The sequence below is a fragment of the Hoplias malabaricus genome, chromosome 8, assembly GCF_029633855.1.
Source record: "Hoplias malabaricus isolate fHopMal1 chromosome 8, fHopMal1.hap1, whole genome shotgun sequence".
Lineage (NCBI taxonomy): Eukaryota > Metazoa > Chordata > Actinopteri > Characiformes > Erythrinidae > Hoplias > Hoplias malabaricus.
This window is the reverse complement of record NC_089807.1, coordinates 7772776-7788553: the sequence shown is the minus strand read 5'-3', so window position 1 is coordinate 7788553 and position 15778 is coordinate 7772776. Positions and strand designations below refer to the sequence as shown.

General features: G+C 45.5%; 1 protein-coding gene across 2 annotated transcripts in view; it reads right to left on the bottom strand.

The window, feature by feature from the left end:
* Positions 1–15778, bottom strand: part of cdh23 (cadherin-related 23) — a 422443-nt gene that overhangs the window by 365687 nt on the left and 40978 nt on the right. For both annotated transcript variants that reach the window (XM_066679568.1, XM_066679567.1), the window contains exon 2: positions 6123–6232. In XM_066679568.1, coding sequence (XP_066535665.1) covers positions 6123–6213 — 91 coding nt within the window. In that variant the 5' untranslated portion in view covers positions 6214–6232. The remainder of the gene's footprint in view (positions 1–6122; positions 6233–15778) is intronic.

Genomic DNA, 15778 nt, shown 5'->3' with positions numbered 1-15778 from the left:
TGTTAGTAATAAAAGGTGTAGTATGTTTAAAACACACTGTGCACTAGCTTTCTGAACTCCTTTAAGGACAGTACATAGTATAACAGTGGATAGGATCACTGTAGTACACAGCTGGGACACAGCCAATGAAAACATGGGCATGTGTGGGTTTAAAAAACTTTACGTAAGTTAGATTCTTCTCTGCAGTATTTCTTTAACCAACTACTGTCTAAACTCAGCCACACTGCATCCTCCTTCACACACTGACTTCAGCCTCTGTAGATTAATTATGTACAACTGAGCTTTACACTTCAGAATGTGCCTTTTTACACACACACACACAGGCTGTGTGCCAAAAATCTGATGAGACACAAAACGGAATCCTAAATCACACACTGTGTTGTTGATCAGTGAGAAAGAGTGACTGCACAATGAGTGTGCTAATTTGAGTGAGAGTGTGTGTGTGTGTGTGTTTTGACTGTGACAGGGAAACACCATCAATCGTTCTGAACATGTGTTCTACATGCAGTACACATTAAACACTGAATTTGGCCTGCTTTAGCCCCTCTCTCTCTCTCTCCCATCCCTGTCTGTCTCTCTCACTTTCATCTGCTTTCCACTCTCTGCTCATCCCCCTCTCTCTCTGTGTCTCTCTATCTCTCTCTCTCTGTCTCTGGTGTCATCTGCTTTTCAGGGGCAGTGGGAGACAAGCTGTTTTGTCAGAAAGATCAGCCTACAAAGCAGCAGTGCTTTGATCAAGCCTTCGGGCAGTGGGCCATAGAGACATTGCCGCGCCGCAGGAGGGTACGTATGTGAGTGAGAGTGTGTGTGTGTGTGTGTGTGTGTGTGTGTGTGTGTGCCCGTGTCTCCGTGCTTGAAGTGCTGTTTGATGCAGAGGGATGCTGAAGGAAAAATGAGGAAAAAAGAATAAAAACAAGACGATTCACAGCACAATAAGGAACAGTAACAGAAACTGATCCACTGCAGAACCTCACTCTGTGTTAATTACAGAACTAATTCATTAACATCACTGAGGATAACACTGCACACGTCACAGACCAAAAAAAACATGGTGTAAATGCTCATCTGTCACTGCCCACTCGTAGGTCACTGAAAGAGGCAGATCTGGGAGTCTACGGACCACAGGTGTGACATGATTGGTGTCCACAGTCTACTCCTTTAATCTGCTGTTGGCCTTTAGAGGCGTTAGAAATGTGCCGGAGGGGTCACATTCTAAAGAGGGGTTCTTAAAGGAGCAGTCTGTACTTAGTCATAAAATGTCCAGAGTGTGAGATCATAGCTCTACTGCAATTTCATCGTGAGATCCCACCCTCTGTCCAATCACATTGCAGTCCCAGCCCACCGGGTTGCCAGGTCCACAAACATAGCGCTTTGCGGATATGAAGTGAACAGAGATAATGTTAGATTTTACCGACCCCCACAAAGCCTCAGTGACTTTCTAAAGTTCTCCAGAGATGAAGTAAAACAAGAGGAAATAATAGCCTTGTGTCTGAAATATAGAGGCAGCTTAGAAGCGGCACAGTGACCGAGACTGAGCCAGAGGCTAATTTCTTTCCTGAACATGAGACAATAACACCAGCCTAGAAGGTAAAGGCTTGTAAACACAGGTAAAACGAGGGCATTTCAATCTGTGCATTTTACTTATGTAGGTAAATGTTTAGTGAAATGGTGTACAACTGGTTTGTGTGTTTAAAGTGGAATAACAGCAGCTTTAAAAAGTTTCAGAAGTTAGCGCCATCTCCAGCTCTTCAATTAAAACAGAGTTCAAGGAGCTGGCGAATAAATGAGACTTGGACACATTTAAGGTGGAATGTTCGAACACGAATTCTGTAAATCAGCAAAGATCTGCCTCCTAAAATGACAACCATGTCATCCTTGTTGGTATTACAGATTTCTCCTTTAACCTAGGGGTCTCCAAATAGTCCAGTGGAACTAAACTGTGGGGGGCGCTGTTGGTTCCCCGTGCCAGACGTGCTCTAAACTCCATTAAGAGATTTGGTGTATCACTCTGTATTGGCTGCACTTTAGAAACTGCTTGATGATATGGGAGGAGTCAACAGGACGACTACGAAATCAGGAGCTTGCGTCTGATTGGCTGAATGAGTTCCTCTTCTGACTGTGAGGCTCGTTTGGTCTGCTCTATCATAGATCATTCGCTGTCTCACAGTAACACCAGTGTGATATGTTCAGTTCCTGACTCCTGTGAAGAGCTCGTGAAGTGTGTGTGGGTGTGGGTTTAAAGAGTCAGTGTATGGGTTTAAGAAGCGGATCGAGTCTTACTTGGAACCATAAATGATCACATGATTTTTACGATCTCTTAATTTCTCTTCCAGTTTGTTACGGGCATTCGCTCCTACACCGCTCTCTGTTTCTACACTGATCTTTATTTGTTTTGCTCCGGTGCCGACCAGAGGAGGATGAGTTCCCCTTTTGAGCCCTGGTTCTTCTCAAAGGTTCTTCCACTGGTTCTGAGGAAGATGCTACTTCACTGTGTCCTTGAATACAGCTCAAATATAGACTCTTGAACTTGGTTCTCCTTTATCTGTTCCAGTTTAACACCAATCCCTAATTTTTGCTAAGATAATTATTAAAAGGAAAAAGAGGCAGTGCCACAGCCACAAAGCTCCAGGTTCTGGGGGATGTGGGTTTAGTCCTCTCCTTACGTCACTGTCTGTGATAGGTGAAGGTGTTTTCCTGTGATTTTGTGGGTTTCCTACAGGTGCACCAGTTTCCTCCCACAGTCCAAACACACACATGGGTAGAAGGAGTGGCTGTGTGAACTGATGTATTTTCTTTTATTGCAGTATTATATCTTCATTCATTCATTCATTATCTGTAACCCTTATGCAGTTCAGGGTCGCGGTGGGTCCAGAGCCTACCTGGAATCATTGGGCGCAAGGCGGGAGTACACCCTGGAGGGGGCGCCAGTCCTTCACAGGGCAACACACACACACACACACATTCACACACACACTCACACCTACGAACACTTTTGAGTCTCTAATCCACCTACCAACGTGTGTTTTTGGACTGTGGGAGGAAACCGGAGCACCCGGAGGAAACCAGTATTATATCTTTTAGATTTTAATTCGTTTTAAGTCCATTTTAATAGCATTTAATGTTTTATTTGAATCTTTTAAAATGGACACATCATACTCCTTTTAAACAAGTTAGAGCAGGTCTCTGGGCTACACACATGTTCATGAAGAGAGATCTCCAGCTCAGTCCCTTTCAGAACAAGCCGTTTAAGGGCGCTGTCACTTTTAGGCAAATTAGCTCCATCCCATGTTTACACAGGTGAGGGGTGGTGCCAGTGCGGTTCTATTTCCTTATTGTGATGTCACAATAAGGGAGCCATCCAACCGGCTTGTAGAAGCATGTGATTTCTGGCGCCAAAATCTCTCAACTGACTCGTAGAGTGTTTATAGGAACAGAAGAGACACAAGTAAAAATACAAAAGCATGCAAAAAGTGAGTTTATCATATAATATGAGTTTAATTCTTCTGTAGTGTTCTGTAAAGCACTATGGATTGCCATCGTGTACAAAAGGTGCTCTATAATGAAGTTGCCTTGCCTTCTCTGTTATCAGTGGTGGTGGTAGTAGTTGTGGTTGTAATAGTAGTAGTAGTATGCTTATTACTACTCAGAGAAATGAGCCAGAATACTGAGAAGCTGCAGATAATTTAAATATAACGATGTTAGTATGTAATTATTCCTGCGGCTGTGTATTTAGATTAAAAAGCCACATCTAAGCTTCAGTAATAATCTCTGACTTCTAATGGTTAACAAAAATATTTAAATAAAATAATCATAAAAACGCCGGTCTGTTCTAAGAGCACTTCATGAGACATGTTAATAAATGGTGATTGAGTAATGATACAGTGTGTGTGTGTGTGTGTGGAGGGGTTTCTGACTGAGCTGATATGAGAGTCAGTGGAGTGGCTCTTGTGTTTGATCACATCTCTTCACATCTTCACAAACTCATCACTTCTCATTATGCAGCTACCGCACACAGCTTCCCTCACACTGTCATCATCTCTCCATCTCTCTCTCTCTCTCTGTCTGCCCTCATCGCTCGCTCTCTCTGTTACTTATCCTCATCTTTCTTTCTCCCTTGCCTTTTGCTCTGTAATTATGATGGCAGTTTTTGTAAAAGGTGATGTGGCTCCCCTCCCTCATTCTTTTCCTATCTTTCGTTCCCCACTCTCTGCATTCCTCTCTTTCTTCTCTCTCCTCTGTCGCTCGTTATCTCTCTCTCATTCCCTGTGTTACTCCTTGTTTTATCAATCTTTCATCCTATCTCTCATTCTGATTCCCACTGCTTCGCTGCTGTCCTTTTTTCTCACTCCCTCTGTATTTCCAATTCTCTCTCTCTCTCTCTCTCTCTCTCTCTCTCTCTCTCTCTCTCTGCTGAGCTGGTGGTGTTTTCTAATTTCTCTTGATTTTCCACAAAGCCACAAGGCCGCAAAGCCCTTAACAATCACAGAGAAATAATAAGCACAAAAGCACTTTCCCCATAGCATAGAGAGAGAGGGAGAGAGAGAGAGAGTGTGTGAGTGAGTGAGAGAGCGAGAGAGAGAGTGTGTGAGTGAGTGAGTGAGTGAGAGCGAGAGAGAGAGAGTGAGAGAGAGAGAGAGACAGAGAGAGAGTGAGAGAGAGAGTGTGAGTGAGAGAGAGAGAGAGAGACAGTGAGAGAGAGAGAGAGACAGTGAGAGACTGAGTGAGTGAGAGAGAGAGACAGAGAGTGAGAGTGAGAGTGTGAGTGAGAGAGAGAGAGAGAGAAAGAGAGACAGAGAGAGTGAGTGAGAGAGAGTGTGAGTGAGAGGGAGAGAGAGAGAGACAGAGAGAGAGAGGGAGTGAGTGAGAGAGAGTGAGAGAGAGAGAGAGAGAGTGAGAGAGTGTGAGAGAGAGATTGTGGATTATAAGAAAGAAAGAAAAAAGAAAGAAAGCTTGAAAACAAGATAGAGAGAAAAGGGCGAAAGACAAAGAGCAGCAACAGAGTCTGAGGAGGATAGTTTTAGTTTAAACCTTCAAAATCACATTAATTATCTATTAATTATTTCTCACACTGAACTCATTAAAGGGAAGTCTACAGTTGCTGGGAAAGTGTTCTCTGGTTTGTTTATAAACGTAGCATACCACTTCTTTAACACATTAGAACATTTTCCAGAGCAATAACGACCGGAGAGCAGCAAATGATGAGAAAACATCTGAAAACAGTAGCGTAACTCAGTGCAGATTCCTGAGGAACGTTTACGTCTTTGCCTCAAACTGACTGACATCTGGGAAAAAACAGAATGGCATCTGTACATTAGTGGAATAAACTGTGTGGCCAAAAGTTTGTGGACATACACAAAAATGCAGATACATGCTTTTCACCCTAAGGTCACTGCGGATCCAGTCAATATTCCTGGGATGATTTGGAGTGATGTTTATAATCAGGAACTAATCATCTAACCTCAGTATGTGAAGGCCCTGTTCTACATGGACAACAAATCTTCCCCTGTTCCAGTATCTAGTGCAAAGTCTTCACCAATGAGAAGCGCATTTGGTTATTTATGTAATTATCTTGTGTAAGCAGGAATCAAAATCACGGTGATGACTCTTGAACGTCTAAAAGTTAAAGAGGAAGAGACAGAGAGCGAGCGGAGGACAGACACGAAGGTGGGAGCATTAGAAAGCCATTCAGAGCGATGTAAAGTGATGGTGGCATGGCGTTGATAACTCAGCGCGGCGACTGTCCCCGGCCGCGTGATTGGAGGTGTCTAGCGTCCGTCTCGAAGCTCCGTCACAGCGTCGCTCCGTGTGTTTACACAGCACACGGCGTGGAAAAGGCTGAGTATTGACCTAGCCTGAGCGCTAGAGTGAAGACTGAGTGACAGACTCGCAGGAAAAAAAGTTGATTGAGCGAGTGAGACAGGATGAGAGGACGACAGGGAGAAAAAAAAAAAGAAGAAGTAATGAGATGTTGCTGTGACGAACAAAAGAAGCGAGGCGGAGGAGGATGGGGAGAAATAGAAAAGGACAAGGAGAGGTGGACAGAGTTAATGCAGAGGCTGCAGAGGCTAAAGTAGGGAACTCAACTGTGAATGTCAGTTCTGTTGTGTGTGTGTGTGTGTTACCTTCACTGAGTGTGTGTAGGAGGAAGGAAGAGAGGAACAGCTTGGCCAACGTCATCCTGCCGCCAGAACCGCCAGAACCTTCGCTCCACATCACCTGCACCTTCTCCACACTGCAGAAACACACACACACACACACACAAACACAGAGAGACCATATCACACCTATTCTTTATAACAATGGGATCTGCATGACTTTCCTATACAGCATGGGACTCATGATGCCACCACAGGGGGGTAAATAACACAAAAGACACAGCCGTACTGTAGCAAACAGCCCTTATTTAAGTGCCCTTACTAGGACACTAGGCTGAAAGGAGCAAGTGAGTGAACAGTGTGTTTGAGCTTGGTGTATGACGGAACCTGCAGAGCCCTTATCCACCATTACACACAGCTCCCTAACGGTGGATATTTCTCTGCTCGTGTCAATCATCACACACACCCATGCACACAACCCACGAGCCATGCTACTGCATGAAAACTTCCCCTAAATCAGCTAAAAACAGTCATGAAATAACAAAAAAAAAAGGTGCGGGAACACCATTTTTGGGCACCCAGCCCCTCCCAAACACGGCACTGCCACATTTCTTACAAAACTGGGCCTAAATTATCTAATTATTAATTATTAATGGCCTTTATTATCTTTAAACTTTCCCATTTCTATAAACTAACTAACGGCAATAAAAATGTAGTAATATTGCTTGAAGTAATATTTATCTCTTCACTCACAAGTGAACACAGTCCTGGGGTCTCAATTAAACATGTGTGACATGCTTTATACAAAACACCACAAGGATCAAACGCCACAGTCCAACCACCAACACAATGTGAACCCAGTCATTGTTCTCTGGGAAGTCAGAAAACATAGGATACAATGTGCCATTTGATTATTGTGCTCCTTATGGGGAGGGCAACTATGGACTAATGTGTAGAGAACAGGGCTCAGGCCGGAACACTCAGTGTGACCATCACTGTGACCAACAGGAAACGAAAGTGAAGGAACAGCACTGTCTCCTCCTTCAACATCCACCACTGAAGAGCCCATGAGCACAGCACCTAACCCCCTGAGTGTATGCATGTTCACTGCCCCTAGTGCACTAATGTGTGTGTGTGTGTGTGTGTGTGGTTGTGTGTGTGATTGCATTTGTTTACTGCCACAGATTAGTTACATAGGGACTAAAATGTTGTAAGTTTTACAATGAATGACAAACGATGAAGTACATAACTGCAGAGTTTAGAATTGCCCCGCCCCCTCGTCTGAGGTGCTCCAATCACAGCGTTGGACCCATGTTTATGTGAGAGCACAAAGACAAGGTTAAAAACAGCAAAACACATAAGAGCACTGAGTAAAAACGGAGAAAACAAGAACGGAGGAGAAAGAAAACAGAGTGAAAACGATTAAAAACCAGAGCTTCTGCTCCTCGCTCCTCACTGCTGTGCGCTCGGGGTCGGGGTGAACAGCGAGCGGCTCGTTATCATTTAAAGGAACAGGTGCTGAAAGTCTTTAACCAAAATACTTTTTGGTATTTTAACCAAAGCAGGTGATAAACATATGATTAGGAACTGCGTTCACCTGTTGAACTGGAAGGGAACATGTCCTCTTCACAAATAAAGGGTGAGTCTAATCTAGGGTGAGAAATGTCTAAAATAAAGAAAGGCATTTTTTGTTCAATTAATGCACCTTCAAAGACCTACACAAAGCCTCACAGCGTAGAGTATCACCTGAGGCAAGGGGCTTTACATCGACGACATTAAAGATGGATAAGGAATATGATTTATGCATTGAGCTGAGAGGCGAGACAGAGGCTTCAGCTGCAGCTACAGAGACGTCTCAGTTCATCAGGGACATCTGCAGTCAAGAAAAATCCCCAGGATCCTGCTGATGGAGACGTCCGCATCGCTGACCGTCTCACGAGGCATAATTCACTTTAAGCGAAAGCACAACGGATAAGTAAGCAAGCAAATGAGTAAATAAAGGTGTCTAAAGTGTGCTAACTATGTTTGGGAGAGACACGGTGTGACGCGCGATTTAATTAAGAGAACTGTAAGGTCGAAATTAATGATGTGTAATCGCGCCGAGTGCAGCCTCTGTGTAATCAGGCTAATTACAGCAGTGGGACTGTTTGTTTGCTGCTGTTTAGCGCTAATGTTGCAGAGATGGGGATGCCACGGGGGAGAAAGTGAGTAGTGAACTCCACTGAAATATTTGAGCAAAGAAACTCCGAGATTTCACATTCGCTTCCTAGAGACATAACACAGAACGCGCAAGGCCACTGTTTCTATTCCAAAGGAAACTCCACACTATATGATAGGAAAAAACATAAAAACTATTATTATAAACATGAAAAAATGATTTATTCTGTGCATGTTCACATTAATGTGCTTATGAGGAGTCCACCAACTCACACACTGTGAAACAGGAACACCCAGTATTCAGTGGGCTGCCTAAGTCAGAAACCATGAAATAAAAATGAATGTATTTGTTTCTGAATACATTGCTTTGATCAGTGTACTCTGTCTGACGGGCTGTGTCCCACTGGTAACACACGTGTTCTACAAACATCAACACACACAATGTAATACATTTTCCGTGGCACAGAGTGCACTGGTGACATGAACAGGCCAGTAGTGCAAGTGAGGCTGTGAGTGCACATCTGCAGCCAGACCCTGTGTGTAGCTCTGTTCTGGTGTGTGTGTGTGTGTGTATGTAGCTCTGTTCAGGTGTGTGTGTGTATGTGTGTGTATGTAGCTCTGTTCAGGTGTGTGTGTGTGTGTGTGTGTAGCTCTGTTCTGGTGTGTGTGTGTGTGTGTGTATGTAGCTCTGTTCAGGTGTGTGTGTGTGTGTGTATGTAGCTCTGTTCAGGTGTGTGTGTGTATGTGTGTGTATGTAGCTCTGTTCAGGTGTGTGTGTGTGTGTATGTAGCTCTGTTCAGGTGTGTGTAGCTCTGTTCTCACATTTTTATTTCCACTGCATTCTCCCGTAATGCTGCTGTGTTCTCAGCTTCTGTTTGCTGGGTAAATGTTTGTGTGATATAAGTCAGTGGGCCACAGTCGGTTTGGGTTTAGATGGATTGAGAAACGCAGAAATGGAAAACCATTCTCTTAGACCGATATTTGGAGAGGTGGAAAACTATCCCTGGGGATTTACCAGAGGCTTGCATCACACTGAATGATGGTGGGGAGGGAGACCTGGATGGCTATGTCCTCACCAGGGATCACACACTACCTGTCAAGGTGCTTGTGATGGATGTTTACACCACGCAGGAGCTCCCAAATTCAGCATTTTCTGCAAATATATATTTAATGTGCAGGCTGCAAACATTTTGCTTCAACATGAACACTCCAGTAGTTCCACTGAGGCCACATCCAGCTTCCAGGTGTTGTTCAAGCACTAAATATCTGACTTAAGTAATTAGTTTACTTTTGTTGCCGGTAAAATCAGCAAGTGGCTGTGCAATGTTTAATCACTCTCTTAATGACTCCTAAAAAGCAAATATTCTACCTCTTTTCCACAAGTGAACACAGTGCTGGATCTTGATGACACGCCTGTGACCCGCTATAGTCAAAACATCATAAAGATCAAACACTACAGCAGCGTTCTCCCTGTTCAGAACAGAATCATCATTCAGTTTCATCAGCACCTGTTCCTTTAAATAATATTGAGCCGCTCACTGTTCACTCCGACCCGAGCGCACAGCAGTGAAGAGAAGCTCTGGTTCTCTTTCTTCTCCGTTTTTACTCAGTGCTCTTATTTCTCTGCGCTCGTTGTGTCTGTTTTGATGTGTTTAACCTCGTCTTTGTGCTCTCACATAAACACAAGTCCAGCGCAGGGTTTCCTCCGGGTGACTGTCTGTGAGGAGTGTGGTGTGTTCTCCCTGTGTCTGCGTGGGTTTCCTCCGGGTGACTGTCTGTGAGGAGTGTGGTGTGTTCTCCCTGTGTCTGCGTGGGTTTCCTCCGGGTGACTGTCTGTGAGGAGTGTGGTGTGTTCTCCCTGTGTCTGCGTGGGTTTCCTCCGGGTGACTGTCTGTGGGGAGTGTGGTGTGTTCTCCCTGTGTCTGCGTGGGTTTCCTCCGGGTGACTGTCTGTGGGGAGTGTGGTGTGTTCTCCCTGTGTCTGCGTGGGTTTCCTCCGGGTGACTGTCTGTGAGGAGTGTGGTGTGTTCTCCCTGTGTCTGCGTGGGTTTCCTCCGGGTGACTGTCTGTGGGGAGTGTGGTGTGTTCTCCCTGTGTCTGCGTGGGTTTCCTCCGGGTGACTGTCTGTGAGGAGTGTGGTGTGTTCTCCCTGTGTCTGCGTGGGTTTCCTCCGGGTGACTGTCTGTGAGGAGTGTGGTGTGTTCTCCCTGTGTCTGCATGGGTTTCCTCCGGGTGACTGTCTGTGAGGAGTGTGGTGTGTTCTCCCTGTGTCTGCGTGGGTTTCCTCCAGGTGACTGTCTGTGAGGAGTGTGGTGTGTTCTCCCTGTGTCTGCGTGGGTTTCCTCCGGGTGACTGTCTGTGAGGAGTGTGGTGTGTTCTCCCTGTGTCCACGGAAGTAGTAAAGGAGCGTAAACAATAATCTGTGACCATCTTGATCCAAGGAATAGTTTTTCAACCTTTCTTCCACCTCTGTCTCACTGCTAGGATGAGAAGAGATGGCGAACCAAAAATATCCAGCTAAGAGTGGCTCCACTGTCAGATGCTGACCGCTGATGAAAAGCTAGAAGATGACTAAGACAATAGATAAGCTACAGTCAGCACATTGGAACCATAATGGAGGGGTTTCTAATAAAGTTGCCAAGAAGTGTACACAGGTTTAAATAGCGTAGCAACACTGCTGCGTCTGACACACAAATAGAAGCTGCACATTTACTGCCAAACCACTCCAGCATCACTGCTGTGCTCAGAGAAATAATGGGTGGTCCTGTGGTTGCCCCTCTTTTTAGAAAAAGCTTGGGGGGGGGGGGGGGGCAGCAACACAGGGCTAGAGCTGTGCAACTATAAACTTACATAAACACACACACTGTACATTTTTCAGCTCCACTGACCACACAGGAGCATGCCGTAGATCTACAATTACACACCGTAGTCCATTTGTTGCTCTGTGTACTTTGTTTGCCTCCACTTCCTCCAGTTCCTCAGCGCTCAGGACCCCCACAGAGCAGGTGTGATGTGGTGGTGGATCATTCTCAGCACTGCAGTGACACTGACGTGGTGGTGGTGTGTTAGTGTGTGTTGTGCTGGTGTAGAGTGGATCAGACACAGCAGTGCTGCTGGAGTTTTTTTAAACCCCTCAGTGTCACCACTGGACTGACACTCCATACACTCCATCAACCAAAGCACCCACCCAGCAGCATCCTGGCTCTTCCAGAGGCTCTCGGGCGAGGATCTTAGGCTACGTTCCCACAACAGGTAAAAGTGACCAAATCAGTTCTGCTGTTCACACAGTCTGTGTAAAGTGACCTATATCTGACATCAGTGTGAACAGATCACGCTCCTAAACTGAGCGTCACGCACAAAGAACGACGCTTCAGGCGCTGACCAGAGGGAAATGTCCAAACGCTCGTTTTTTAAATGAAGGAATGGGACCGGACTGGTGTTTTACTGCAGCACTGTGTCACAAAACCTCCCCTTGTCTTTACTCCAAACGAGCTCTACGTTAAAAACACAGTATTAATTAAAGACTCTACAAAATATTAAAACGTGAACTGAGTTTTCTTTCACTCTAAGCTCAAATTTCCCAGGTCTCTCACCAACACGAGTCTCAAAAGAGAAGAAGACGAGCGCAGACATAATGAGTTTAATATTAAATCCAGGAGCCACAGTTATACAGCTTCATATCGACGCGAACAACATCAATCTGATGTAGAACGACTAAAAAAAGGTGGTCTTCTCTTGTTTGTTTTATATAAATCTCCACGCGTTTTATCTCCTCAGAAATCACAGATAGGACCTGGTTTCAGGAGTTTCACAGGTCTTTCGTTTCCCAGTAGTTTCTACAAAACAGGAATCCTTTAACCTGGTCATTTCCACCCCCTAAACACCTCAAATAATAAAGTAAATAAATAAATACACTTTGGGCCGCAGTCCTGAGAGTTTTCTCAGCGCCGGAGTGATGTAAAAGTCACATGAACTCAGACCTGGTCGTTCAGACAGAGTTTCCACAGATGAACACGGATCATATGAAAGTGGCCCAAATCCAATGTGAAAAAGTCAGATTCAATGTGATTTGTGGTGTTCTCACAGCCACATGAACGACACCGCGTCACGTCTGACTGGGCCTTTACCCCGCGGTGTGAACGTAGCCTTAGTGTTAATCGTGTTAGTCGGTAAACAACCGATGTTTAAGCCGTAGTTTGAGAATTTGCAAATAACGTTTTCAAACTTACAATTTTAATTAAAAACAGGACAGGGGTCAAATATCGTTACACATCTTTATAAATAAACCACTCAATAAACTGACCTTCATTATTATGCCATCATTAGTCATAGAGGACTATTAACATACTCAGGTAAAAAAACAGATAATTAAATCTTACTTGTATGACAAATAATCGTAAGTTATATTTCCATGATCGTAGCAGCCCTACTCTGAAGTGGACCCAAGTGACTAGCTTATGTGCTCACTACTTTCTCATGGAGAAAGGGGTCAAGAATGACTCATATAACATGAGTTATGGACAATGCAGCCAGCATTCCTTACTGAGTTCTGGTTATTTATAGTTCATGGGCTGCAGTAACGTCAGTAACGAACTGTCATCTGGGTTTCTGTCACGTTACATTTCAACAGTTAAATGTAAGTTCAGAAACTGATTGTAAATGAACAGCTCTGGATCCCGAACACAGTGGATGAAGCTCTATCGCCCCAGAGAACACAGACACACCGCTCCACCACCCAACGGTGGGGTCTCCACAGCCCCCCAGCTGCCATCGCTCGTTAGAGTTTGATGTTTGAAGAACAGAGCTTGTTCACATCAGTCTTAAAGACACCGTCGTCAGTTGGAGAGTAGGCTGGAGAAAGGTGATGTAAATATAAACTGGAAATGATTTGGTTCATGAAATTATACGAATGGTATCAGGAGAGTTGAGGGGGGAATAAACAGAGGATATGAGCCTTTAATTCATCACCTGACTGGATAATTTTAGATTGTAATTTGCACAGTTAGAGTAGTCACTTCAGTACCCTCAAAAAGGAGGATGTCACACTAGGAACAGGGAAGGCGTGATACTACACCATCGCAGTTCACAACTTTCAGCAAAACATCTATAACTTCATGTGTCTTTGCTGTTTGTGATTTCTAAGTCATTTCCTTGCTGCCTCCAAAGGTATGCTATTGGTCAGGGGTTTGTGGTTCATACACAGCCTTCTGCAAGGTTCACACAGATCTGAAAGCCTCATACAGCAAGCAGAGCAATCGATGGACTGCAGACTGTAACTGTGGAAGTACCAAGTGCTCCTGTGTGGTCAGTGAAGCTTAGAGAATGGACAGTGAGTGAAGGCTTTAATGTTACTCAGAACAATGGATCCATCCATTCAGGGCAGATAGAGGTATGGAGATCTATGTCAAGGTGCACTGAAGCTATGCAGAGGGTTCTACTAAGTCCTACGCAGGAACCATGTTCAATTACAAATCCCACAACTCCACAAAACAGTCCCTGACTCTCCTTCAAACCTCAGGATGAAGCCATGGTGGAGACTGTGACAACCACAAACCCAAAAGCTGCTATTGTTTGGTGAAATAAAAAAAAGATGATTCTGTTCAGGCGGATAATGACAGTGGAAGGTGAGATGGCAAAGATATTAGAAGCTGCCAATCTCTGACGCTTAATCTGACACTTAACCACTGGTTAAATGCTTTATCGGAGCGGTATAACCTGAGCAGGTTGGCTTGACTGCTGTTACTAGGCGACAGGTGTCAGGAACTACAAGCAGCCAGTGTGTGTGTGACGCCAGGCATGGGCAGATGATTTGCTAAAAGAGCCACAGATAGAAACTGGATCCACTCTCCGTGTCCAGAGTTGATTCATTATTTAGAGCCAACCCGATCCACACATCTCTCCACACGGAGAAGGCATTTCATCACTGGACTTCCTCACGCTGTTTTTTTTCTAGAATTTACTTCAGTTTTTTTTTCTGGTTTTAAAAGCTCTTAATGAAGATACCTCCAATAAAACTTCACATCTTGCATTTTAAGGGTTAATATGATCAAATAAAATGTTGCTGCACTTAGAAAGATCCATCACCCAAATCATACCTGCTCTGAGGTGGTCCTCTGAGGGTCCTGAGCATTGAAGAACAGGGTGAAAGAGGGATAAAGTATGCAGAGCAACAGGTGGACTACTGTCTGTAAACTACAGAGTGCTACGGTCACTGAAGCTGATAAAATGAACAAGAAGCGTATCAACAAGGATGTGAACTGGATTTATTGCCAGTAACACACCACACTCCTCACAGACAGTCACCCGGAGGAAACCCATGCAGACACAGGGAGAACACACCACACTCCTCACAGACAGTCACCCGGAGGAAACCCACGCAGACACAGGGAGAACACACCACACACCTCACAGACAGTCACCCGGAGGAAACCCACGCAGACACAGAGAGAACACACCACACTCCTCACAGACAGTCACCCGGAGGAAACCCACGCAGACACAGGGAGAACACACCACACTCCTCACAGACAGTCACCCGGAGGAAACCCACGCAGACACAGGGAGAACACACCACACTCCTCACAGACAGTCACCCGGAGGAAACCCACGCAGACACAGGGAGAACACACCACACTCCTCACAGACAGTCACCCGGAGGAAACCCACGCAGACACAGAGAGAACACACCACACTCCTCACAGACAGTCACCCGGAGGAAACCCACGCAGACACAGGGAGAACACACCACACTCCTCACAGACAGTCACCCGGAGGAAACCCACGCAGACACAGGGAGAACACACCACACTCCTCACAGACAGTCACCCGGAGGAAACCCATGCAGACACAGGGAGAACACACCACACTCCTCACAGACAGTCACCCGGAGGAAACCCATGCAGACACAGGGAGAACACACCACACTCCTCACAGACAGTCACCCGGAGGAAACCCACGCAGACACAGGGAGAACACACCACACACCTCACAGACAGTCACCCGGAGGAAACCCACGCAGACACAGAGAGAACACACCACACTCCTCACAGACAGTCACCCGGAGGAAACCCACGCAGACACAGGGAGAACACACCACACTCCTCACAGACAGTCACCCGGAGGAAACCCACGCAGACACAGGGAGAACACACCACACTCCTCACAGACAGTCACCCGGAGGAAACCCACGCAGACACAGGGAGAACACACCACACTCCTCACAGACAGTCACCCGGAGGAAACCCACGCAGACACAGGGAGAACACACCACACTCCTCACAGACAGTCACCCGGAGGAAACCCACGCAGACACAGGGAGAACACACCACACTCCTCACAGACAGTCACCCGGAGGAAACCCACGCAGACACAGGGAGAACACACCACACTCCTCACAGACAGTCACCCGGAGCGGGACTCAAACCCACAACATCCAGGACCCTGGAGCTGTGCGACTGCGACACTAACCTGCTGCGCCACCATGCCGCCCTGTTATTTTTTAACTGGTAATTGTTACCTTTCCTCTTC